Genomic DNA, 27,596 nt, shown 5'->3' with positions numbered 1-27,596 from the left:
TTTCTTACAAACCGTATACAGTGAGCTAGAGGTAAAGTTTTTTGAAAGCTGAAATGACATTATGTCAACTCGGTCACCCTGTCTGTATGCTTTTTTCACTCTCAAGTTTAGAGAAACAGGACTTATCCTTTCAGAAGCCACATTGATTCTGCTTCAGCAAGGTTTGTTCTTCAATGTGCTTGGTTATTTTATCTTTAACAATGCTTTCCACCAGTTTAATCAGGACAGATGGTAACTGCCTGGAATTTTGAGGAGCCATTTTTTTTCTTCCAAAATTGGTGTTACACTGACTACTTTCCAATCCTCAGGTGCAGAGGATGATCTTAGGGAGAAGCTACATATTTTTGTTAGAAGATAAACAATTTTAAGGTACTGTAAAAGTAAAGGGACCCCTGACCATTAGGTCCAGTCACTGACGACTCTGGGGTTCCGGCACTCATCTCGCTTTATTGGCCGAGGGAGCCAGTGTACAGCTTCCGGGTCATGTGGCCAGCATGACTAAGCCACTTCTGGCAAACCAGAGCAGCGCACAGAAACGCCGTTTACCTTCCTGCCAGAGGGGTACCTATTTATCTACTTGCACTTTGATGTGCTTTTGAACTGCTAGGTTGGCAGGAGCAGGGACTGAGCAACGGGAGCTCACCCTGTCGCGGGGATTCGAACCGCCAACCTTCTGATCGGCAAGCCCTAGGCTCTGTGGTTTAGACCACAGCGTCACCCATGTCCCTAGAGGTGCTCATAAGCTAATTATGCCTTGTGTGGGGCAAAAATTCTCTTTGTCTAAATAGTTATTATACAACTTTTTCTCCTCCCTGCCCTTTAAACAATAGAAAATACAAAGAAACAGTGAGCCTAGAAATAGAACACTTCTGCTGTAGGCTCGGTGCTGGAATAAACATTAGTTTAAACAGAACTATAATTCAAGAAAGGACTAGATCTGGAAGATGATTGATGAATACGTAAATGTAGTTTTAAACATGCAGTATATCTAAAAACAGTAAATTCTTCATTAATCTGGATCTCTTAGGTTAACACATGAAAACTGAAATAACATAATAGCCCCATTTTTGTTCCGAGTAATTATCTTTCATGAAAGGAAGGGAGCAGAAAGAGAAATAGGACTGTTCCACCACTACATTCTGAGGCAGAAGTGGGGAATCTGTGTCCTCCTCGACATTGCTGAATTCCAACTCCCATCAGCCCCAGCCAGCATAGCCAGGAATGAGGGGAGTTGTAGGTCAGAAACATCTGGAGGACCAAAGGTTCCCCACCCCTGTTCTGAAGACCTTGTCTTTGCCAATCTCATGTTGTAGGGGTGGGATATGGAAAGATGCTGGCTTATGTGCTACACACCATATCTTATGAACACATGAAGTTTCCATGTTCAGAATCATCTCATTAGAGTGTCTAAGCCATCGCTGGCTACGTTGAGTGGCGGTTGCTCTTCAAGGTCTCGGTCTAAGAGTGTTTTTAACTGGAGCTGTTTGGAATTGAACTTGGGACATTCAGCATGCAAAGCTTGGCTCTCTGTTCTCCATCTGCTACTAGGCTGCTGATGTAATGTTTGCCCAAGCCTGCCTTTAAAAGCACCAGTTGCTTGCCAAATAATTTAAGAAACCATGGATGAGTTATATGCATTTCTTTAATGTCGTGGATATGCTCGCTTGTCTCTTTAAACAAATGCCTATTAAATTTCTCTATTAACTGGAAGTTTATATTTTGCATCTCCTCCTTATCAGACCCTCAAAGTGAGCAGATATCAAAGCTTGTTTAATGTTGCCCTTTTCTCAGCAGAAGAGAAAATGTTGCTTGTGTAACTCCACAGTGGTATTTACATAGAACTGATTATTGCAATGCCCTTTCCTCTCTCAGAATGTGATATAAAGTGTCCTTAATGTGGCACGCTTTAATGAGCATCAAGCCAGCTTCTTTCTTTGCCTCAGCATATACGTTGCCTTTAGTTCACATGCCTATGTGAAGGCAAGAAGGAGTCAGCCTGATTTCTATGGGATTGTAGGTATTTATCATTTAAGCACCAGGGCATATGGGAGGGGGGAACATAATGTGAAATGCTAGGTACCGTTAGGGCCTTGTGCAATCATGTGCCATCTGCCACCCCAAGCACTGCATAAGTGTTATCAACTCTCATTCGTAGCAGGATGAGGTGGTGTCTTCGGCAATCAGCATCCAAAATTGTTCTCAGCTGGCCAGGATGACCTGAGAATCCAGAGTGAAGGACTCAGGCATGCTTAATGGATGAATGGCGAGATGATCGCTGTTGTTACTGCCGCAGGCCCAGTGTAATAAATGAGCTTTTCTGTGTGCCCTCCTGGTTGCATGTAATGATAATGACCTCCGTTAGCTGAGTGGAACTTCCCTTTTATCATTGGACACCAAGCCTTGCATCTGACTGTCATACATGACTTACTCACACTAGTCTAAACGTGAAAATCAGTGTTTGCAGGGCTGCTCTCAACATTGTTTTAATTTTGTTTGTTTGTTTGTTTGTTTTCCTGCAGAGCACAGATGAAGAAAACAGGTGAGTGCACTTCCTTCCTTCCTTCCTTCCTTCCTTCCTTCCTTCCTTCCTTCCTTCCTTCCTTCCTTCCTTATTTCTGTTTTTCAAATTTTATTTATACTTTCCAAGTTTATACATATCACTAGTTTTATACATTTCACTAATTTTACAATCATGTTAACATTTCAAAAGTTGACTTCCCCCTCTTTCTGCAGTTCCTTAAATTTATTTTTAATATCCTTTGCATATCCAAATTAACTTAATTTGCTCATTTATTCATCTACTTTAAATATGTACTCTTATAAAACTGCAGGTTGTTACAATAATCCTGCCAATGATCTTATCTGTTTACAGTTTATCTGTAAATATACAATAAACCATTCCCATTCTCTTATAAAAAGTTTGTTATCTTGATTTCTTATTCTTTCGGTAAGTTTTGCCATTTCTGCATATTCCATAACTTTTTCTATCCATTCATCTTTTGCTGGGACTTCTGCTTCTTTCCATTTTGGGGCGAGTAACATTCTTGTCGCTGTAGTAGTAGCATACATGAATAGGTTTCTATACATTTTAGGTAGTTCTGTCTCTATAATTCCCCAAAGAAAAGCAAATGTTATTTTAAACACCCTTTTCATTTTATTATCTATCATTTCCCAGTAAGCTTTAACCTTTAACCTACTACAAGACCACCACATATGATAAAAAGAACCTTCTCTTACTTGCTCCTTTCTTCCCTCCTTCCTCCTAATAAGCATGCAAAATTCCATTGGGAATGAGATAAGACTTAAACATTTTAAAAAATACACTGGAACAGTGTTTGTTTTATGGGAGGGAGTTGTAGAAGTTTGGGTTTTCAGCCAAGGCTATAGCTAGTAACGTTGAATCACTTATGTGAAAACTAGACCTGTAAGCAAGGGTTTTGTTGTTCATTTCAGTCATTTCAGTCTGAATGCATAATTCATTTTGGTAATTGCTACCATGGTTCCTCCAAGGTACACCTGTTATCTCCAGTGGTTAGGGGAATCTCTGCGTGGTTCCTGAAAGTCAAGGCATGAAACACTGGGGACAAAGATAGGCAGTCAGCTGTGTTGTGTGGTGGCTGATGCTTTGAACTATAGTCAGGAAGAGAAGCAATAAGCTTTCCTTCCCTGTTGGTATTTTCTGGTAATCCCATGTGTGCGTTTGGGATTGCATTCCTTTTTTACAGCTCCAGATCTGACTTTAGGTTCTTTGCAGTCTTTTGTTTGGAAGGGGGTGAGGCACATTTTTAACACTCTTCCCGTCAGCTTTACACAAAGGGATCTAAAAACGTTTGCCCAATTGCGAGGAAGCATGTATATTAAATAGTGAAAGCAAAACAAAAAATCCAACCAGTTTGTAAATTTTTTCAAACAAGCAACACTGAGAGCTGCTAGTATGGCATGAAACGAAATATTTCTCTTCCAACCACTGATACTAGTTTGAATTCTTTACATTGCATATTTAGCTAACAAAATGCTACCTAATAAGGGATTAATTCACAATGACTTGTTGTTGTTTAGTTGTTTAGTCGTGTCCGACTCTTCGTGACCCTATGGACCAGAGCACCCCAGGCACTCCTGTCTTCCACTGCCTCCCGCAGTTTGGTCAAACTCATGTTTGTAGCTTCAAGAACACTTTCCAGCCATATTGTCCTCTGTCGTCCCCTTCTCCTAGTGCCCTCCATCTTTCCCAACATCAGGGTCTTTTCCAGGGAGTCTTCTCTTCTCATGAGGTGGCCAAAGTATTGGAGCCTCAGCTTCAGGATATGTCCTTCCAGTGAGCACTCGGGGCTGATTTCCTTCAGAATGGATAGGTTTGATCTTCTTGCAGTCCATGGGACTCTCAAGAGTCTCCTCCAGCACCAAAATTCAAAAGCATCAATTGTGCCCACTCTGGACAATTAACGAGCTGCTGTTATGGTCTAAAGCAGGCATCCCCAAACTTTGGCCCTCCAGATGTTTTGGACTACAATTCCCATCTTCCCCGACCACTGGTCCTGTTAGCTAGGGATCATGGGAGTTGTAGGCCAAAACATCTGGAGGGCCACAGTTTGGGGGTGCCTGGTCTAAAGGCATATGAGTTGCAATATTGGTCTATATATAATCTTGTGACAATGTTTATTGCCAAGTATGGAAACTGAATTCAAGCTAATTTCAAATGTTATTGTACCCAAAAGTTATTGTACCCAATTCTTTCTTTTGAAAAAAAACACACCAGTTTATTATTTAGATTTGTAGTGGCCTTATAAATATCACCTCCAAGTTATAAAAATCACCTCCAAGTTATGTACAATATAAAGATAACATCATTACAAAATCACATGTAAAATTCAGAGATTAAAGCACACCTACAAAATCTGTTCCAGAACATACAGTCAAACAGACCCCCTCTTCCAAATATAGATGACATGATCACCACAAAATCAACCTGTAAAATTAAACTGACCACTAAGATACTGTAGAATAACAACAACCGCTCTCTGCAATACAACAATAAAATCTCAACACTCGAGTAAAGAAAAGTTTTTGCCTGGTGCTAGAATGATGGCAATGTTGGTGCCAGTCAGATGGGCTGTTTTGGGAAGAGCATTCCATAGAAGGCCCTCCCTCTTGTTGCCCCCCTCCAGAGCGAGCACTTAGAGGGCCTCAGATGATGCTCTTAAAAGACTGGGTAGGTTTGTAGGGGAGAAGATGTTCTTTGGGTATTGCTGTTCTGAGCCACTGTGATTTAAAAACAGCACTTGGTGCTGGTTTATGAATTTTTTACCTCTTGCTGTGACCAGTTCTTTGCTCTTTATCTGGTTTATGCGTTTATAGATACACAATCATTTGACTGTTTTTTCTCTCCTCTGTGAATCCCTCCAATCCCTATTTGTGGGAAGGTTAATCCAATATATATAGGGCTTCATCACATTTATTTTCTGTTGCATTTTGAAACACACACACACACACACACACACACACACACACCTGTCTGCAGTACCACAGCAGGGAAAGGGGAATTCATTTGGACAATGCCCGCTGCAATCCTTATGAAGTCCATCAATGTGACTTCCACTATTTTAAGATTGAGTTTGGTGCAGGCTGACAGGCTGAATAGATTGCTTCTTCCTCTCTTCCCTGTGGGCCTTATTTTTCATAGCCATGTACTTTCCTCGGTAGGAGGGGAAACGTGCTCTAATAAGACAAGGCAAGCTTGGCATTCCTAATGCACATTCTAGATCGCCAGCCGAATGAATGCTCAGGTAAGTACTGCGCATGCCCATCATTTCCAATAAGCATAGGCTGTTCTGCATTGTTCTCGGGGAACAATTTTGACTTTGTGGGAGTTTGGAAGTGTCCATTCACAAAGAGAGAAAAGGGAAATGGATTAAGTCAACAGGATGATGACATGCAGAAATAGAACACAAATTTTTGTGCATTTCTGTTGGCTGCAGACATGTTGACGCTGTTTTAACACTGATATTAAGAGTACTCAAGGTAATTGGTATGGAATTTTCCAGGCTGAGTTGTTCAACTGAATTTATTGGTGTCTAAGTAGCTTGTTTTATGTTGCTCTTCCATCTCACTGCAGACCTTGCAATTTTAATGTATCTACGTTGAGTAGTTCATGGTGCTTTGAAGTGGTACATCCGAAAGAAATATCAATAGTAAGACAGCTTCTCTTGAAAGTAAGGGGAAAGGTGGCATTGCATCTTGTAATTTTCTGGTTATTGCAGTATGGAGTGGGCCAGAGTTGGCTGCAGAACTGGCCATAGCCTTTGTGTATGATATTTTCCCTAATCTGCAAGGAGTGGGTTTGGTGTGAAATGAATGGAGTTCTCCACTATGTGCATTTTTCTTGAAGCTGTCAATCAGTGAAAATCATATCCACTGTCCCCTTAGAAGGTCAAAAACCATTTTGGGATTCAGGAAGGGTAGCCTCGGATATAGTTAGGAGACGGTTTGCTAAGATCCTTGCAAGGATTTTGCCGGCGGCAGCTAATAAAGAGATGCCTCGATAGTTTCTGCAATCCGTTCTATCACCTTTTTTTAAAAAAAGAGATTGATAATTTTGGCATCCCCAAAGTCTGCTGGGATCTCCTCTCCCAGATTTTTTCATTGAGCTTGTGAAGTTTTTGTGCAAGTTCAGTTCTGCCGACTTTGAAGACTTTGGCGGGTATCCCATCAGGTCCACTGGTTTTGTTGTTTTCCATTTGGTAAATCACAACTCTCCCAGATTTGGAGATACTACAAGCTCATCTCTAGTTTGTTGTTGCAGAAATTGTGAGAGGAACTCAGCAGCTACAGGGGAGTTGTGGTTAAGAAGATGCTGGTAATGTTCTTTTCAGTGCAATGCAATAGCTTTTTTATCTTTTAGAAGTGTGGTACCCTCTATTGAGCACAGGGGGCATATGCCATAATTTACTGGTACTGTATTGGCCGATAGATTGTTTTTGTGGCTTTAAAGAAACTCTGTGCATCACGAGTGTCGGGTAAGTGCTGGATCTCTTGAGCTTTTTTTTAATCCACCAGGTCTATCTCTTTGCCCAAGACTTTCTTTTTCTTGTCAATAAATGCTTTCAAACTCACTGTCATTCTCATCAAACCAGTCCTGGTGTTTCTTGGTTTGGTATCCAATAGTTTCTTCACAGGCTGGATACCCAGAATGAGGTAGTTGTGCTGCCTCCCTTGTGGGATTATCGCCTCATGGAGACTTGCCTGGCACCTAGGATAATGTCTTCAATTTCCGAGGCTTTCACCCTCTGTCTTCCCAATATCCCCACCCCAGTGTGGTTGCTTATTATGGGCCTGCTGTTTGCAGTCTTCTTGTTAGTTATTGTAATCTGACCGGGACATTTTGAATCGAAGTATAGAATGTTTTTAAACAAAAACCGTCTTGTATCCACTGCTGTTGCTCTGGGAAGTCTCCGCAGCAAGTCTATTTTCATTGATGGCAGCTTTTTGAGAGCTCTCCCTAATAAGAGTAGCCTGGATTATATTTTCACGCTTGCATTTGTATTGGAAAAATAACTTCCTTATGCATGCCATATTTTCTTTCTGATGTCATTTCTGTTCCAAAGGATCAGACTTTTCCTCAGTTCCTTTATTTCATATTGAAATTCTTCATCGTGCTTTATCTGAACATTGCCCCCCTCGGGGGGGGGGGGGACCAAGCTCCTAAACTTTCCACCCATCCTAATTTGTTATCTTCTCTCTTGATGCAAAGGATGCTTGTGTATCCATTCTTAATGGCGTAGTTTTTTTTCTTAAATCCTGTCTAATGCCAAGTCCTTCTGCTTTTTCCATTTTGCCCTTTCCTTTCTGTAGCTGTCTTCCATATGCTGACTTACTCTATAGACTGCAGCGGTGACTTCTCTGCTGCATCTTGCTTATCTATTCTTATTATATTTGTCATATTTATGTCCTATGTCAAAATCATGCAAACCCTGACTCTTTACTAAGGCAGCGACCTTCAGATTTCCTACACCCAAGGAATCCTGTCTGCTCAGGAATGCCTGCCAATGAACTCAAATGCATCACATATGGTTCTGGGGCATTGATTTTCACACTTTTTGCTCTCCACGAGCCTGTTCCACGTCGATTTAGCTGCCAAAAGACCTTTATGGGACAGCTGAAAATTTCTTTTTTTGTGAATCAGCATTGGGCACTGCTAGGCTTTGCTGTTGCCCTACAGATTGTGTGCTGCAAATGTGTTCAATGCTCTCTTGCAACTTTATGCTGCAGGGGGCAATTAGTAATGGTGGATATTGATCAAGGTTGTCTTTCAGAGAATCGTGTCTGTTGTTCTCAGTGAAGAAGTCCTGTTAAATTTCCAAAGAATTCCGCTTTGGAAAAATTGTTGTGTTTTAGGACTTGCCGTTTGGTTCCTGTGGGGGCCCTGCCAGTTTGGTCTCATTGTTGCCCTTTGTGGAGTGAAAGAACAAGCCAGATTAAAAGCCTGTCTCATTTGGGAACCATTAACTGTAATTCACGTTTCACACATAACAAGAAGTTTGGATGAACTCCAGCTTTGTGGGTTGTTTTGCTGCTTGTACAGAGGGAGTAGTGAAGCAGTAGCAAAGGGGCTGAATGTGATTGTGTGGAACCTGGCTTGTTAGCTAGGATGTGATCGGGTGAATTTAGCCATTGTGTTGTGCACAAAAATAAATGACCCACATTTTGCCTGTGCCATTGCTGCCATCTCACCTGCTGCTGCCTCACCTTTCTACCCTGCCCCCTAGCCGTGCCAGGAACTTTTCATGTACTGATGCTCCAGGGAGAAAGGATGGGTTTTTGCGAGGCAGGGGATGAACATAAAATGTGACTAGTAGGAGATAAGTAAAAATATTGCGAGGGGCATTTGGTGGTGGGAATGGAAAAATATGAAAGAAAAAGACCTTCTTCACTTGGAGCCTTTGGACCAGCAAATTCTGGCTAAAAGGGGGAGCCTGAGTCATACTATCAAGGGTTGCCAGACTCAATAGAGGACAGGACTTCTGTGCCTTTAATTGCCCTGCTCTCTTTTGAGTCTGGAAACCTTAAAGAGAAACCAGCAGACCCTTTGCTTGGAAATTAAACAAAGGGTCTGCTGGTTTCTCTTTAAGGTTTCCAGACTCAAAAGAGAGCAGGGCAATTAAAGGCACAGAAGTCCTGTCCTCTATTGAGTCTGGCAACTCTAATAATATCTCAAGAGCAAATGTCTATACTTAGCATGAGGATAGCTGAGCTATGTTGCACCTTGCCACAAGGAAAGCAGTGTGGCAAAGAATTTAGACTTAAAAAAAATGAATTAGGTATCAGTAGAAAATAATATCTAAAACTGCCAGCCATTTATGCTAAACTCTGCCTGCATTGGCCACCATTTTGTGACTGGTGGGATTAGAAATATGAAGGGCTGGAGGAAATGGCAGCGAGAGAGGAGAATATGGTTCTCTTTCCAATTTTTAACACTCCTTCGCATCTGTAGATGGTTTTAGTTTTCAGCTGCAGTAAGTGGTTGCTGAATATTGAAGGTTTGAGAAGCACTGGGGTAGGATGAACAGGGACAAATCCTGCATGTCAGTATGGCACTTGTTTTAGCAGCATTGCATATTGTTTACTGTATTGATGAGAGGCTATTTTTTACCATGGCTAGTTGTCCTACTGTTTTGTTCCCTACCCTTCAGTGCAATGAGGAGTGGTATGACTAAAAGCACTTCCGCAAGAGAGACTTCAGGCACCCATTAAACACTGCAGCCTTAGGGGGAGTCCTAGTCTCACTAAATTTCTCACTGTGACAGTAATACATTGTTAACAGGATCCCAGCAGAACCTGAAATTACAAATGGGACCAATCTACTCACCTTACACAGATTGGCTCTGAGTTAATAGCCTGGCTCTCCCACAAGGGAGTAATTGTCCATTGTCTCTCCATCTGTCCTGCCTCTATCTCTATTTGATTAGAACTGGCTAAGGTGAGAGCCATTTGATGTGCATGAAAACTGAGGTTTAACCAGTGCTTAGTCACTCCTTTCTAAAGGCCTTTTTTCCACAGGGAAATTTTTAAACAAGAAAGTTAATTACTTTAGGCAGCCCTTTTCTGCCTTTCCCTTCCTGTTCCTAGATATTTTCCGAAATCCCCTCTGTTTGCTGTTTCCTTTTATTCCTCCCTCTGAGAAGAGCATAAACTAAGCATTCATAGAAATTTGCCAAGATATAAAATTTCCTTTCCTCATGAAGCAGATGTCATGTAGGCCTTTATACAAATCCATGCCAATCCCCCCCCCCCAAAAAAAAGGACATGGAGAAACCCACAGTATCCAGAAAGCGTATTTTCTGCCTATGTAAAAAGTGACTGCTCTTCTTAAAAATAATAATAATAATTAGTTTAACTACTATATGCCAGTAAAGATTGTGGTAATGTTTCTTCATGATAGTCACTGTTTCAGGTCAAATGCATATCCAGTACTGTGTTCTTAGTAATCATTAGTGTTCCTTTGCAGCATAACTAGGTGCCTCCCGTCTCTTTGGGGCTTTCTCCGCCCTCACTGAAGGCTCTGGGGAGAGTCTTCTCATGACCCGCGAGGACTCTCGCAACGCTCTCCTGCCATTTCCTGTTTTGAATCTACTTATTTATTTCCCGGCCCTGCATGTATGTGTCGATTGCACAAAAGTGAGGGATGCTTGTAGTTCAGTCCGCAACCCAATATTGGGTCCTGACACATTAGTTGCAGACCAATGATCTATCCTTCCTTAGCAATGCTTTATTTCTTCTTTGTGCCACTATAGGTACATTACATTTCAGAATTCAAGTGCTAATGGTCTCAAACAACGGGAAAGCAGAACTTTGCTATTAATCATTTAACAACTTGGTGATCCCAAAAAAGGTTTTGTACATTTCAGTATGTTGCCGAGTAAATCCAGTCTAACCTCTAATCACTCCCTCTGTGCTTACTTATATTATATGTTAATTCTGAAAGCCCTCTTCTTCATTGTTTGTGTTTAGAGTACTGCTGCTCTTGGCTTTCCTTTCCAATCAAGGGTCTTCTAAAAGATTTAAAACAATGAAAGACTGAAGCTGAAAATGACGAAAGAATGAGCGTGTTTGAGTAGTATACTGTTTTCTGATTTACAGAAACAGTATTACTCTTTTCTCACTGGGAAAAAAGGCAGAAAACCTATATCGAGTTTGCATTTAGTTCCACGTGGCATACTCTGTCAGTAAATGAAAACTTGCAAAAAGAATCAGGCAAAAAGAAAATCAGGATTGTTACAAAGAATGGAGGGAAAGAACACTTCACAGCTATGCAGATGCTTATAATATCTCCACTGCCCCTCTGTAGAAACAGCTTTAGCTTCGGCTGCAGTTGCAATCTGAACTGTATAGCTTTAATGAGATTGTGGTTCCTGTCTACATGGCAGAAGGGGAAACCAGAGGGGCAAACATAACTGCATTACAGAATATAACAAGAACCCTGTTGGATCAGGCCAAGAGCCAATTTAATCCATCATACTCTTTCTTTCCAACTTCCCTACAGCAGCCAGTTGCCTATGGAAAACGCAAGAGCAAGACATGAGCAATGTAGGATTCTCCTCCTCCTCCTCCTCCTCCTCCTCCTCCTCCTCCTCCTCCTCCTCCTCCTCCTCCTCCTCCTCCTCCTCCTCCAAAATTGATATTCAACGCTGTGCTGCCATCATGACTAGTAGCCAATGAAACTCTTATCCATCATGAGTTGGTCTAATCCAGATTGAAAGCCCTCTAAGATGACCATTTGCCACACTTTGTGGTAGCGGGATGCCATAGATTTTAAGTAGGCGTGGTATGAAGAAGGTGCGTCCTTTTGTCTGTCTCGAGTCTTGACTCTCCCACCATTCACTGAGTCTAGTATAATGAGAGAGGGAGACAAACTTCTCTCTTTAAATCAAAGCAAGGCACACTTCGGTATAGGCATGTTGGGGCAATAGGTTACATCTAGTTGTGTGTCTCCTCGTTGATATAGTAGCAGCTTCTGTGAATGAAAAGGGAAGAAGCTAATTATCACAAATTTGCTTGGACAGCTGGCCGCAATTTTTAGAATGTCTGCACTGGGATGCTTTAGAATTTTATTGTAGCAATGAATGTGGCTTTATCTCTCCCTAAAAGGGCTCTGTAAATCCCCTTGTGTAACCAGTCCAATATTTAGGTGATTTGAGAATGGGATTGGTGATCCTTATTATTTCTACAGCACATTTCAGGTGCTCAAGTCACTTCCTATGCGTTATCTCAGTAATCCTTGCCACAGCCATCTGAGGCAGGCATCATTATCACCCTCAAATTACAGACAGAGAAAATATAGATTTGTTGTAATTGAGTATAACATGCAAGTATCTGAAAATAAGAGCTAAAGTGGAAAAGTCCCTTTTTGTTTTAGGACTGAGGATTAAATGGGCTCTTCTATGTGGCCTCATTTTGGTTTCTGAGATGTCTAATTCTGGGCAGTGATTTGTATTGTGTCCCATAGAGTGCTGTGCACAGGAGACTTGAGTTGACACCAGCAGATATCTTTAGAATAGCATCGGAGAAAAAAAGGTTGTCCTTTGTCAAATTTATCTGTCATCTCAGGGGACACAGCAGCTGGGTGTGCTTTGAATCCACTGAATAGATGGCCTATACTTGCTGTGGAACGTAAAGGGACCATGATTCTTAATACATTGCTTCCATCTGAAGCCATGGTAATGCTTTGAAAAGCTTCTTCCGATTTTCCTGATGAATCAAAGGACTCATGTTGGTCTTATATGTATAGAACAACAACAAATACACAACACTACTGGTACTACTACTACTACTAGTAGTAGTAATAAATGTTGTAATAAATGTGAAATAAAAATACAGTAAGGTGACAGCAGCTTTAGTATTAATCCAGTATTGTTTTATAATTCAGTTTATGCCCCTGTTAACCCAGGGCAGGTTAACATTAAAGAACAATAAAACTATCAAATGAACATATAAAATACAGAATGTAAAAAACAGCAACAACCAAGTATTAACAGAGCATAGCAATAACAACTGATAAAGCAGCAAGCAATAGCAACTGATATGTGAACTCCATACCTACTCAGGGGCTTGGGCAAAGTGATGTGTCTTCAGCTGCCACCAAATAGTAAACCATCTCTGCAGCAGACATATTTCGAAGGGGAGCCCATAATTGGAATAGGGTGCCACTACTGAAAAGTCCCTATCCTGTGCCGCTGCCCCAAGTATTATGCTTGTTATATGAACTAATACAGTCGTACCTTGGTTCTTGAATGCCTTGGTACTTGAACATTTTGGCTTCCGAATACCGCAAACCTGGAAGTGAGTGTTACGGTGTGTAAAAGTGCAGGAGGCTCCTCCAGCCAATCGGAAGCTGCGTCTTGGTTTTCAAACATTTTCGGAAGTCGAACAGACTTCCAGATTGGATTCCGTTCGAGAACCAAGGTATGACTGTACTCCAAAGGCTAAAAGTGTGGTTTATTTAATTTTTTGAGCTGCACAAAATCTGTCTTCAGTTCAGGTATTTACCTGAGCATGTGAGGGTTAAACAAAAGGTCAGGGTGTGCATGCAAGGCCCTCTATCTCCCACATGTCTCAAGCGCTCCTTTTTGGAACTCCTTGTGTTCAGCAAAAAGCTCTGCCAATGTTTCCTACAAGTGTTGTGATGAAAACACTTAGAAATCTCATGTGTTGTCTTATCAGGCTTTTTGATTGCAGGAAGGTTTCTAAGCGTGTTTAGCAGCACTTAGATACCCTCTGCAGACCTTCATGCCAAACAAGCAAAGATCTAAAAAGAAGCCTGCATTTTCAGGGTCGTTTTTTATCAATCCCCCTTATTATCCTTGCATGTTGGGGCAAGGCTATAGATAAATATAGATAAATGCACGTTGTGGGCATGATTCAGCTAACAAGCAGAATCCCCACACAAGGACTTCTGCATGTGCAACAGGACTTTCCTCACCCTGAGATGCTTGCACAGATGAAACGTTTGTCATGGGCTTTTAAAAATACATATTACTGGACCAACTATTAACTCCTTGCTGGCATGGGGATTCACTGAGACCAAAGATTGCAACGCAGGGTTTTTTATTATTATTAATTGGCATGGGGATTCACAGCATACCCACGTCCTACTTGGGTAACAGGTTTTCCCAATGTTATCATTCATGGAGATTCTCCAACAGATCTTTAACTTTGACAGATTTCATATTGGCAGAAGAATTTATACACAGAAATGCTGCTATCAGTAGCTTTCTTATTAAAAAACTAGATATGTATGTCATTTCCACTGTACTCCTTTGTCACTGGAGCAACTCGCAGAATCACAGTTTTGTCCTTGAAGTAACCTGAAGGATTGCTCCTGTAAATAAAACAAGCATTTTGGAGACGGCACAAACAAGTGGGTTGTGTTTCTCTGGAGCGTGAAAGGGCAGGGAGCAAGGGAAGGGCAGCTATTGCCTCCAGATACAGCCTCATCCCCATCATTATTAACTATGTTCAATATGGCTAGGATGAAAGTGGCTGGAAGACCAAGGGCCCAGTTGAGGGGGGGGGAGGTGCTGCACAGGGATGCAAACATGCCTGAAGCAACTGGCACAGGACTGGGAACAAGATCTGCTTCTAGGTCTAAAGTTTAACACAGTCACTGTAGTTGTAGAAACTCCTCGTGCTTACAGGTGAGCTCCGTTAGAGTCTGACGCCTAGTTCAGTGGGCAGAAGGTCACCTGTGATGAAGGGAGTGCTGTCTCAGGGTACCCAGAGACTTAAGGTTCCTACCCTAAACTCACTTACCTGGGAGTAAGCCCCACTTCAGTTGAACTTACTTTTGAGTGGCTAGGATTGCGCCTTAAGATCATACTGGGGACGTGCCTTCTGAGGAGACACAGTCCCAACTTTGGTGGGGAAGCGTACTCTTGCTCCATTGACCTGTATAGAGCTGGCAGGGAAGCAGCCACATTTGGAAATGAAGGGAAAGACACCACTGCCCCTTGTTAAGATTTAAAGTTTACAAACTAAGGCTATTTTATCAGGGCTAGCTCCATGGTGGACCTGAAAGAGGAACTCCTCTTCTTCTGAAGTGATGCTCTTTTACAACCTGCATGACAGCAAGCTTGTCCAGTCCTGTAAAATGGGAAGGAGACCCCCCCCCACACACACACACCTTTTCTGACCCTGTTCTGCTTATTTCTCAGAATTTATTTTTTCTGAAAACTTATGCAGGATGTACCTTGGGTCTAACCATTGTGTTACATGGCTGTCTGTGGATCAGAAGGAAAGGGAGAAATTGCGTCCCTCCTAAGCTCAGTACAAACTTATTTTTGTGTGCGTGTCTTCATTTCACATTCCCTTGTTTCACTTCCTGTGACTCCTTTTCCTCTCCTGACATTTTACTGCACATGCTTTGCTAATAGGAAGGAAAGTGTTCCCACTGTGGCTATTTCTCTGCCTCCTGCCACATACCCTCCTCCTTCCCCCCCCCCAAAAGTGTCACTGTTCATCTAGCAGCAGGTGCAGGCAAGTTGTTGTTGTCATGGCAACAAGGGAAGAGTGAGGAAAATCGCCTTAATTCCGCAGCTGATCGTTAAGGGGGGATGGGAGAGAGGAGATAATTGCAGGAGAAAGGGGAAGTCAGTAATTATATGAGTGCAGCGCAGATGAAAAGGCAGGGCGCAGATGCTGTTGGTGTGTCATACCCCACGTAGCCATTTAAGTCCCTGCAGTCTGCAAAGTGGTGCAAAATGAGAGATAATGTCATTTCAAACAGGGTAAATGAGCTCCCTGGGGGGCTGGGGGGGGGAGGCAATCACCTTTTGGAAGGGCAGCATGCAAAAAATCATTAGAAAAGGGGTAGTGCATGGAGTCCTGTAGACAATGTGGTCCATTTACAAGACAAACACAAAAGGCCCTGGTTGGAGAGCACGTAAAGCAGTTTAGTTCTCTCTCTCTCTCTCTCTCTCTCTCTCTCTCTCTCTCACACACACACACACACACACACACACACACACACCTGCCTCGCAGTGAGTATGGCGCCCCATTAAATATTTGCATATACACAGGTGTATAGTACTTCTGATCTGTCTTAGCAATTGCATATAAAGTCCACATGTGTCCCAACATGGTGTTCTGCAGATAATTTTGGATGAAAACGGCTGTACTCCCTGACTTTCAGCCTTGATGTTTGATGGGAGTGGCCAACAGCGAGAAGGACTCCCTCTGGCCAAGGGAGTGGTAGCCTGCATTTGTTGACTAGGAGTAAAATTGTAGTGTGGGCTTTTTGTGTATCCTGATGAGGGCTTGATATTCGCTGCCTTTCTCATAGGTACTTGATAAAATAAGTATCCCATATATTTCAGTGTCCTGGAAATAAAATGGAGCATGGCGAGATTTAGTTTGCAGGTGGGGAACCTAATTAAGCCCACCAGGTTTCCTCACTTGACCCGAAAGGCGATTTTGGCCAAGCTATACCCACCCATCCTACATCTGATGCCTTCCTGTCAAACCGGGCATGTGAGAGGTGGGGGAGATAATGATCCGGCCTGCCATCTAAACTAGCTCATCTGATTGCTCAAAAGGGGACTAACATAATATAAAAGAATGGAGGAAGGAAAGGGAGTTTGCGTATCCTGAAGGGAGGGATTCTGCTGGTATGGATTAGCATCCATTCTTCATTTGGTGCTGGCAGACTTAGGCCAGGAAGACCTGGGGTCAGATTTGTTTTTGACCATGCAGCTCACTGGGGACCTGGAGCAAGGAAGGCGTTTCAGTGAAGGAATCAGACAGCCTGTCTACACCTGAACCAGGAAGCCCATCCAGAATCAAGAACTTTATCAGTCCAAATGAGACCCCAGCCTGTGTTGGGTTGAAAGCTACAACACCACTCTCTTGCCACCTGTAGGAGTTTCACTGTAGAAATTTGGACAGTTCTCCGCTTGCAGATTTCTATTGCCAGAACCTTCAGCTTCAGTTCCCAAACTCATGACCACCTCTTAATCTAGCCTCTCTCTCGGGTTTTGTAATGATACAAGGGGATAGACTGTATAAAAGTCGCTTAAAGAAGGTTGCAGTGCAAATGAGCTAATCATAGCCTTTCAAGTCATCTTGATAGGTAGAATGGCGTGTAGGCTATTTGCTAAGGTGAGTTTTGTAGCATACTTACCTTCATGAGACATGCGTGCGAATAGAGGTTCCTGAGGAATGGTTTTATGCTGGTGAATGTCGTTTTTGTGAAGGCAGTGACCTAATTCTGCCCAATCTGTTGGTCTGTTTCTTAGACTCCTGCTTCAGACAAAGGGATCTGTGTGACTCAACTAACAAAGCATCACTGTGTGGGACTTCATTTAAAAGCGCAATTAACTTTGCCATAGTCCCTCTGCATCCCCTGCTTTTTATTTCCTTGCACCCCCCCCCTCTTCCAAAAAGCCCATCTTTTTCAGAGGTTTTATTTGCTGCCTGGCAAACTGCGCTATAATTTGGAGAGAAGCACCGAATGCTAGAGTTGAGGTGTTTGAGTGACATAATAATCATACTGGAAAATGTAATTTTCTCTGCGTAGTAGAGATGGGATTATTTCAAGGAGATCTCATTAATGTGCCATTTGCCAACAAAGGCCCTAGTAACCTGTCTCTTAATAAGATTATTTCAGGGGTCAAAACACAGGAGGCTGTTAGGGTGATGTATTTGTCCTTTTGTTCTAAAGGAATACATTCACTTGGATCCTAATTTTCCTTCCTTGTACAGGACAGAGTTCATTTTTCACACAGCAGAGTTTCCCTGCCTCCTGCTTACCTCTGCAATCCTTTGTCCCCTCACAAAATGCTCTTGCAGTGGGAATACCATGGAAATGGTTTGATATATGGTCCTAAGAGTTGCAGATGGAGCAGAGATTAGGTGGGAATCACCCCTCCCCATCCCTTACGTGAACAGAAGAACAATTTAGGATCCAAGCCATTATCTTCTTACATTCAATTTCACTATTTCCTCAATCAAAAAACCATTTCACATTCTGACCTGTATGAACTATATTTCTGTGTGTCAGGGAATTCAGTTACCGGTAGGTAGCCGTGTTGGTCCGACTAAGTTTGTCATTGGTACGAGCTTTCGGGTGCATGCACACTTCTTCAGAATTCAGAGTAGTGGTTATACCTATTGATTAGAAGTAGGGGTTTTTTTGAATTGTTTTTCTAGACCAGTTCCTTATTTGCTAAATGACATTGGTGTATAAATTGTAAATATCATTACATAGATCTGAATTAGCTTTTTCATTAGAAAGCCTCATCTTCCCAAAGCACTTTTTTTGAATAGATTTTGTGGATCATCATCTCTCAGCTCGCCCTGCTGAGTTCTAAGTACCAAAAGGACACAGCGAATGAACACAAAGAGGTTTCAGAAAGCAGAAGAGTGCAAAGAATGACTTTGGTCACTCAACAAAGACAGCCAGGAACATCCAGGGCTGCTTGCTGCTTTTGTTACTCCTCCTCATATCCTCGAACACCTAGGTCACCTGTTGGTAAAGATACTTTGTCAAATAGGCTATTAATAAACATCTTCTGGCACAACTCATTATAAAATAAATCTCAGCTTGGGGGGCTCTGTGGAGACCTGGTATAGGCAGCCTGCTGTCAAAGCCTTGGAAATGGGTAGTAGCACATTTCTTTTTATGGTGTCTAATCCTTTAAAATTAAGATGGAATCGTAACCCCTGGTCGGCATCAGAAGGACTTGATGGAACAGCGCAAGCAGTGCGACATTCACAGCCCCAGAACTCATGCTGGCAAGGCTAACAGGTGAATATGAGGCACCACTCCCAGGTTGGTGAAGCATAGAGGCCCAGTTTGGGTGTGTTCTTGTCACATGACTAATAGCAGGGTCCTTATCGGATCCAGCACAACCTGTGCCTTCCCAGTCCCACTCCTGAAATGGCCTGTTCTGCTGGCTTGCACTGTCGGGGGTGTCCTCAGTGGTAGCTTCTGCCTGCCCACCCACCATATCGATTCTCCACACCACTGGGGCCTGCTGGCAAAGTCTGACAGAGTTGAGCAGGACTGGGCAGGAAATCACCTCCATTCCACCCAAACCACACCCAGCATGGCGGGCTGGTGATTTGGATTGCTCTAACCGTCACTGTGAATCTAAACAAATAGGTATGGCGTTTCGAGGCAGAAATTCATTATCCCTCTCGTATCCAACATAATGTCTCTTATGGTGTATAGAACAGCTGTGCTAGCATAAATAAGGCTGCTTATCTCCATTGCCAGATTTAGATGGATCTGCTGTGAATTGGTTATAAGTATGTAAGCAAAAACAGTATTGAAATTGGTACAAGGTGGAGGCTCACTATTATCTTTAGATTTGAGAAGACTTTCGGAGCGTGATTTGTTTTTTATAAAGGTTTTTCTTTAAAATACTTACCATTTGTATACTGTAATATCACAGCAGCGTACAACAATAAAACACAAAACATCATTAAAACCAGTAAAAAACAATTATAAAATGGTTGTCCAGTCAAAAATGCTTCTAACAGCTACATAGGCCTGTCAGCATAAAAAAAAATCTTCAATAGATGCCTGAAAGTAAAAAGTGAGCAACATTCCAGCCGTATCTTTGCTGAAAGACGGTTCCAGATCATGGGACCAGTGACTCTAAATGCCCAACTTTTAGCTGAGGCCAATTGGGCCTCTGAAACATGGAGGACAACTATCAGTGCTCTTCCAGATAAATCTCAGTGAATGAGCTGAGATAATAAAGGCTCAGGCAGTTCTTATGGTAGGTATCCTGGACTCAAGTTGTTGAGCATATGCAATGTTATTTACTTCCAAACTTAGAACATAGTTCTAATTATCTACACACATGCCTGCCTCTTGTAGAAAAGAACTACATAATAAATACTGTCCCATAGCAGCCATTCTTCTTTCTTTCTTTTTTACGAACAAATAGTATTTCCTGGGAAAGACTATAAAGTGCAAAAAGCCCAATCAAAGGAGCCAACTTTTTGTTTTTCTTCTAGTTGCCAGCAATCCTCTCTTGCTTCCATTTGGTTTTCCAACTTTGCTTCAGTCTGAAATGCTGAAGTTGTGCTATGCCCAGTAAGGCATGCATAAGTGTGTGAACCCACCAAGCTCAATACAGCCCATGAGTTAGAAATGGCAGCCTACAAGATGCTTTATAGTTCTGGTTTATTGCCTGCCTTGAATTCAGGAATGGAGTGAAAGTTTCCATAGGCCACCGTACATGACTAGGTTTGATCAATCACAAATTAAGCAGTGAGGTCACTGTATGCCTTGAAACAGGACCAATTAGAGAGTGTCTCAGCAGCAGACCTGTGTAGTCTGAAATAGGAAATTGCTCATATACATGGTACAAACTAAAATGCTCTACTTCCTGATGCATTTCTGTCAAACAAACCAAAATACACACAGAGAGAGAAACCGTCTGTTCTACTTCAGTGTATTTGCACACTTTCCTCCTTTCTGGTGATTGTCCTAATTCTGGTCCTTATTGAAACATTTGTCCTTTTTTATTTCGTGGTGAGTTCATGTGATTGCACACATTTATCAGAGATGCCTTTGCTAATTTAATTACCCGCTCTGCAGTTAAAAAGAGGGGTGAGGACCGCTAGGCCTCTCAGTTTGTATACTGCAACTAATCTGCACTTGATCCTTCCCTTCTTATTTGTGGCCATTTATTTTTACAGGATATAAACATTTATGTTCAGAGATTCCTGAAACATCCTTTCATTTATTCGGCACCATGCACAGCCTTCTCTAAACAAATTGATACGTTCCAGACAATATCATCATCTGCTACTCATCCCGATCTTATATTTTTCTTTAGGTTATCACACTGGATTCCTGTCTTGCCTCATCATTTTAACACACAGGCACACACGCAATTGTCTAGGCCTCTCACAGCCTAGTTTGGTGTTGGTAATTGTCAGCTCCTGTAGGGCAAGAGACCTGTCAACAGAGTCCTGAGGGCAAGCAGCACTCCAGTTCCCAGTTCTGTCTTTGTACCGTCTAAAGCAGGAAATGAGTGTTGTTTGCATGCATACAAGCTGATTCCTTTCATTTGCAGCAGCCATATTATTAATTAAATGTAAATATTTTGTGGCTGTTGTTTATTTTAGAAGGTTGTTCAATGGTTTCTTATGTGAGGCTGCCTTCTGGTCCAGAGTGAAGCATATAAAAACCTGAGAGAGAGAGAGAGAGAGAGAGAGAGAGAGAGAGAGAGAGAGAGAGAGAGAGAGAGAGAGGAGGAGAATAAAAATAAATACTGGATTATTATTATTTTGCAAACACGGGTGCTGCTCATGGGGCACGAAATGCTTCTCTCCCTCGTTTACAGAGGCATTCCATGCTACATGCTACTGCGAAGTGCGATAAAAAAAATGGCAGACCCTTCAGTTATGTGGACTGTAATGTCTTTCTTTATCATACAATGTGGAAAGTGGCTGGTCCTTGAAAGGTTACCTTTTTTAAAATCATCGCCATTGTAGAGAGAGAGACAGAGAGAGAAGTAGGATTCTCAGAAACAGCTGCAGCCCCAGCAATGAATTTTGCCATATTGCCACCACAATCTCATTCCTCCCGCAACCACAAATGTAACTTCCCCTAACCCTGTTAAAAGTGGATATTTGAATGTAAAGGGCTTTCAAATTACTTTATTTATTCAATTTGTTTTCCACCCTTCATACATAGATCTCAGGCATGAAAATTCAACATAAAACACAAAATGCATAATAAAAACAAGAACAACAAAAAACACCTATTCATTAAGCATAGCTATGCATTGATAATGAAAGTAGCCCCAATTAATTGTGATGTCCACCTGTCATTGAGACTGAAATGGAGGCCTGAACTTCATTACTACAGATCACTCTCTTGCCCCTACCTGCCTGTGGGGAGGAAGATAGAGGAGAGGGTGCTGAACTGGCTCTGTAGAATCCGAGCCACTTCAACTGATGAAGGTAACAATAATACCTCAGCTACCTTGCAAGCAGGCAGGGAACAGCAGGCCCTCAGAACCCTGCTTATGTGGATTGGGGGAAGCTAGACACATGCTGCATTTCCTATTGATAAAACTTAGTAATCAATAAAGACTCCAGCCAGAAGTTTTGTTCTGTAAGTGCATCAAGTCTTTCATCTCACGAAATTGAACCTCTCTCCTCTAAAATCTCTGCGTTTTAAAGTAAGTGATTGAAAGGGAATGTTTAGGTCCAGTAGCTATAATGCTAGAACAGAGAAAGCCGAGTTTGAAATCTTGGCCAACCATGAATTTCTTGGGTTTGAGTTAAAGACTTCTCTCGTAGAATAAAAATGAGGTGGCATGCCTGTGGAGCTGGGGGTCTTCTTCTTCTTCTTTTATACAGAAGTGTAAATATTTATGCAACTTTCCCTGAGCCTTTCTGATAAAACACATTACATATTGAAATAAAGTATGAGCTCTTTGGGACAGGATTTGTTAATGTTGCTGCCTGAAGCAATAGGGCTGAATTTTGATGAGGATCCCAGGATGCCACTGTTATCAGAAATAAAACACCTTGGCTCTTCTTTGCTTGTGAAAGTTCGTCATTGCTAAAGAGAGCATTGGGGCCAGTAATGGTAAAAGTTGTGATATTTGGGTGGTTCTGTTTTAAATCACATGGAAAATACTTTTGAACAACAACAACAACAAAATAAACTGCTAAATAAAAAACAAACTAACTTCTAAGCAGTTAATAGTTTAAGATACATTTATAAAAATACCGATACAATCAACAGAATTTAAAAACAAGTATATATGGCCAAACTACGTGACTAGGTAGGCTTGCCAGAACGAAGAAGTTTTTAGCAGGTGTCAAAAGCAGTATAATAAAGGGATCTGCCTGACATTAATAGGCAGAGAGTTCTTGAGAATAGGTGCTGCCACTCTAAAAGATTGATTCATTGCAGATGTAGCATGAACCATTTTATGGCTCTTGTTAAAGTGTAAATTCCACACATGAAAGCAGGCATGGGGCATGTATGAGGCAAGATGATCCTTCAAGTAAACTGGTCCCAAGGTGCTGAGGGCTTTATATACTAATGCTGGCCTGGTAACAAATCAGCAGCCAATACAGATCTCTGAGCAGGGTGGAATATGCTAGTAGGTCCTCATGCCTGTCAGCCATTGTGCTTCTGCATTAACTTCAGCTTCCAAACCAAGTTCAAGGAAAGCTCCACGTAGAATGCGTTGCAGTAGTCCAGTTTTGAAGTTACCAGTTCCTGGACCACTGCAGTCAAGCTATCCAGGTCCAGGAACCACTGCAGCCGGTGTACCAGTTGCACCTGGTGCAAGGTGCTCCAAGCCACTGAATTCTACAGTGACAAAATATACACAGAGAAAGAAACAAGACTGCACACACAGACTGGATCCAGAAGGACACACAGACTGCATACCTGCTCCTTTAGAGGGAGTGTAACTACATGCAGGGTATAGGCCATCATATATACAGATAAACAGCCATTTAAATATATATAATAACGAGGATTTTCATTGGGATTTCTTCCCACTAAATAGTGTCATTCAGCACTGTAAGAGATACTATTGATAAAAACTCAGCCACCCTTGCAGTTACTTCTGGGTTAATGTCAGACAGATAGAATCTGATATTTTCATTGTGCCGTGATGTTAGACTACCCAAAAAAGGGGATAGCATGTGTTTGTGTAGCTGAATGTACAGTACAATGGACAGTAGAAGAGAATATGTTCTACAGCAGGCATCCCCAAACTTCGGCCCTCCAGATGTTTTGGACTACAATTCCCATCTTCCCCAACCACTGGTCCTGTTAGCTACCAGTAGGGATCATGGGAATTGTAGGCCAAAACATCTGGAGGGCCGCAGTTTGGGGATGCCTGTTCTACAGTGTCCAGCGCATGGTAAAAATACTGTGGTTGTCTACTGGATTCAGGATCACTAGGTGAAGGGGTTTTTTTTGCTGACCTTTCAAAGCCAAACTTTAATCAAGGTGAGTTTTGCTAGTGGAGAAATACACTTTGACTCCAGACTGCTCTCTGGAAAATGCCTTTTCCCATGCCCTTCTCTCTTGCTGGTGATTTGGTTAATCTCTGACTTTGCATTTGCTATTCCTGAGATGTTTGATCCCGCAAACAAATTAATGTCTTGCTGCTACATGCAGCCTTTGAGTTAATCCATGGTACAGCCTGGGCCATCTGTACTGTTTCTCCCTTGTGAAGAAATCCCTCTTGGTTTGCTGTTAATGCACTTGATTTGACCTGAGTAATAAAACAAATCCTTTGTCCTTCAAAAGATATGTCTGTTTTAGACATATTAGCTTCTTAAAATTCTGTCACTTCCTTTATAACCAGGGCTGAAGCAAAGCTAAGCTGAGTTTTTAGCTCAAATATTGCTTTCTTGGTTCAGATGGAAACACTTGCATACCATTTTTAATTATCTGTGTATTAATTTGTTGTTTTAATATTGTCTATTGAAACTGAGTATTTATTTGAACTGAGTAGTCAGGTAGTGTAATAGTAATAATAACAATTCTTACTGAGTACAAATGAGTTTTTCTGCTGACTGTGGAGTTATTTTGTTCCAGACCCTGTGCACAAAGGGAAAAATGTCTTTGAAGTAATGTGTCTTTGGAGTGAAAAGTCATATCAGCTTTGATGCACACCAGTTTGGGAGTGTCCATTTAGTTGTGTTTTATGCTAGTAGGCAGAAAGGACTCTCAGCGTTCCTGCTTGTTTCCTTTTCTAGTTGCAGTAGTTCCCCCCCCACCGCCTCCACTTCTTCTTTGAAGCCTGTAACAAACAATAATTCGAAAGTTGAAAGCACAGTAACAATCCCCCCCAACCATTGCTGTGTTTTACTGATAGTAAAGAGCATGGGAAAATATCTGGGCTTCTGGCAGAGCATCCTTGCAGGTGAAGCGAAATGTTGCATACTGCTGAAGCAGAATTCAGTGACCTGGTCCGTATAGCTGAGCTAATGGGACACCAATCAAAAAGCTGACTAATTCTGATATACACATCAGAGCTACACTTCTTAAATCTCTGCCAAGTATGCCGTCGAAGGTTTCTCTTTATAGTGAAGGAAGCTATGTGGTTGATTCATGCCTGCTGAAAAATTGCTAACACATCTGTGTACATGCATGTACAACCCTAAATATGGATGTAGCTGGGAAATGAGGTGGTTCTGCACACTGTTGAAGTCCTAATATGGACCGGTCTTTCATGGGTGATCTACTCTATTGGACGGTGTGTAAATTAGATTCTTTGCTAGTTTGAGCATAGAATTGGACTTGATTGCAAAAAGTCATATTCTCCCAACCTTAGTTCCCGTTTACAAAACTGAAATATTTCATTTTGTTGTGTTGTCATGAGGACAAGCAAGGACAAGAGCGCTGTGGCAACCTATGGCTATAGGCTCCAAATGTAATCAATATATAGGAAACTATACAAAATCTGGGATCATCAAACTCTACGCATTAGTCTTCTGAGTGCTACAGTCCCTCAACAATTAAAAGGTTTTCAATCAATATTCAAAACGGCCGGAAGAGTTCATGTAGCCAGGGTTCTGAGCAAAATCCATTTTTTATGTCTGCATAGACTTCCTGGAGTTCCTCTTAAAAACCTATCAGAAACCTTCTCCTGAAGGACAAACGGTAGGACAAACTCCTATACCCAGTGCTTCATGGAACTGCCTGTGGTTTGCTGAAAACTCAATATGAAATCGTATACGAAATGTAGCCACCTTTCAATATACCTGAGTCACTAGAGATAAAGATCTGGCTGGAAACATGTTGCAGATGAGAGCGCCTTATTTTCCCAAGGCTCTTGGAAGGTTTGTATTTGGGGCTGTCTTCAGACCATTTTCCTAAATATTGTTCTTCCCAAACATTGAAGTACAAGCACCTACCAACGCAAGGTTGTCTTCATTCAGTTGCATAGTCTAGAAACTACCCCTCTGACCTGTTCTCTACATACACTCAAGGTTCCCACAACCATTCAACACACCTTGTGTCCATTATGCTCGTGAGCATCAGCCTAGCAATCTACTCATGAGCTCCTATATCAGAGACTCCAAATGTAACATTTATTTATTTTTGCATTTATCTCTCCCCCCCCCACCCCACCCAACCCCCCACTCCCCGGAGCTCAAGGTTCTCCTCATTGAGTTTCATTGCTGATTGGGGATTTGGTTTCCAGATCCTAGACTGACACACTAGCCACTATAGCACACTGTCTGTTGGTTGGAATCACTGAAGCTAGAAGACCCAAGCAGCTCACAGTAGAAGGGGAAACAGTAAGGACAAATACAGATGGAAGAGAGTGCAAGGATAGGGCACCCTGAATCAGTGTCCCTTATTCAAACTACCCACCTTCTTCTAGTCAAGGAGCACTTGTGTCACGATCACTTGGAGAGCAGCCAATTCTTTTACTCTCTCCCCTCTTTCCCATGTCTCTCTCCCCCCCCCCTATCTTACATTTAATGCTCCAGTCCCTGAGGAAGCTGCCTTCCGAAGAAGGCCTAATTCTGCCCTTCCTAAAGAGAAATCAGCACATGAACTCATCTTCCCACACCTTGAAATGGCACTTTGCCAGTTTGCGAGCCTTTCTCCAATTTATGTAGTACACGAGTTTCCTCATTATCACTTTTATGGACAAGGAATCTGGAAACCCATTACTTTTAAATGTCTTGCTCTTACGGATACATTTGCTGTTCGTTGTAACGATGCCAATCATAATGAATTCATTCTGCATTCATGCAGATGTCACTGCCACTTTCGGATTGTTTCACTGTCATTTACATCAGTAAATGGACACTTAAAAGCATTGCCCATGAGCCTGTTGATCCAGCAAGAGAGCAAGGGGCAAAGTAGGATAGCAGAGTTGATCACTTCTTTTTCTCAGTTAGAAAACGCTGCTGCATCTTGGGGGGAAATCAGCAATCAATCATTATTGCTTGATGAACTGTTTCCTCCTGACAGCATAATTAAATCACAGCATATCTGACTGATTTGCTCATTTTCACTGTAGATGTTCTGCTGAAGTTGACATAATTTAACAGATCACTTACCATCTCAAGTACCTATTTTGGATTGTCCAGGTCAGGTTAAAAGGTGGGGGTAACTTCTTAACTTGTCATCTGTGGAGTAGCCCTTGCATTTTTCAGCCCCCTCCCCCCACCAAAAAACATAATGAATCCCCAGCGTTTAAGCTAGGAGAGACAGGCGTTCCACTGACAAGCCTGTTGTCTGCAGATAAACCCTCCTTTGCTCAGTGATGCAGAATCACAGGTCACTGAACCAGGAGAGAAAAATAATTTGATGGCAGATGTTTGGAGTTCAAATCATACAGGACCTCTTCAGATTTGATATAACGAGTGTGGGGCGAGTGAGAAGAGAAATGAGAGGCCTAAGACACATAAAGATTAATGGGAGCTCATAACAAATAGTGAACTATTTTGTCTTCTCGGTGTGCACACATGCACTCCTCAGTCACCACAAGTCATTCAGCCCTCTTCTCAGTTACTACATCCTTCTCACGAGTGAAGCAGTCTATGGTAAGGCCTTTCATTCTCTCAGGCTGTGGGTAACCTCCTTC

General features: G+C 42.0%; 1 protein-coding gene across 5 annotated transcripts in view; it reads left to right on the top strand.

Moving 5' to 3' along the window:
* TRIM44 (tripartite motif containing 44) overlaps nt 1-27,596 on the top strand; it is an 88,314-nt gene that overhangs the window by 34,591 nt on the left and 26,127 nt on the right. For 4 of the 5 annotated variants that reach the window (XR_004692647.2, XM_060274813.1, XM_035116243.2 and 1 more), the window contains exon 4: nt 2,520-2,539. Coding sequence is in view for 4 of the 5 variants with exons in the window: in XM_060274813.1 (XP_060130796.1) it covers nt 2,520-2,539 (20 nt within the window). In the remaining variant the exon portion in view is untranslated. Of the gene's footprint in view, nt 1-2,519; nt 2,540-5,700; nt 8,279-27,596 lie in introns of those variants that run through there. The other variant, XM_035116252.2, reaches the window with a different exon arrangement.

This window comes from Zootoca vivipara, chromosome 1, assembly GCF_963506605.1.
Source record: "Zootoca vivipara chromosome 1, rZooViv1.1, whole genome shotgun sequence".
Taxonomy (NCBI): domain Eukaryota; kingdom Metazoa; phylum Chordata; class Lepidosauria; order Squamata; family Lacertidae; genus Zootoca; species Zootoca vivipara.
The sequence above is the reverse complement of the archived record's forward strand: the minus strand, read 5'-3'. Positions and strand labels throughout refer to the sequence as shown.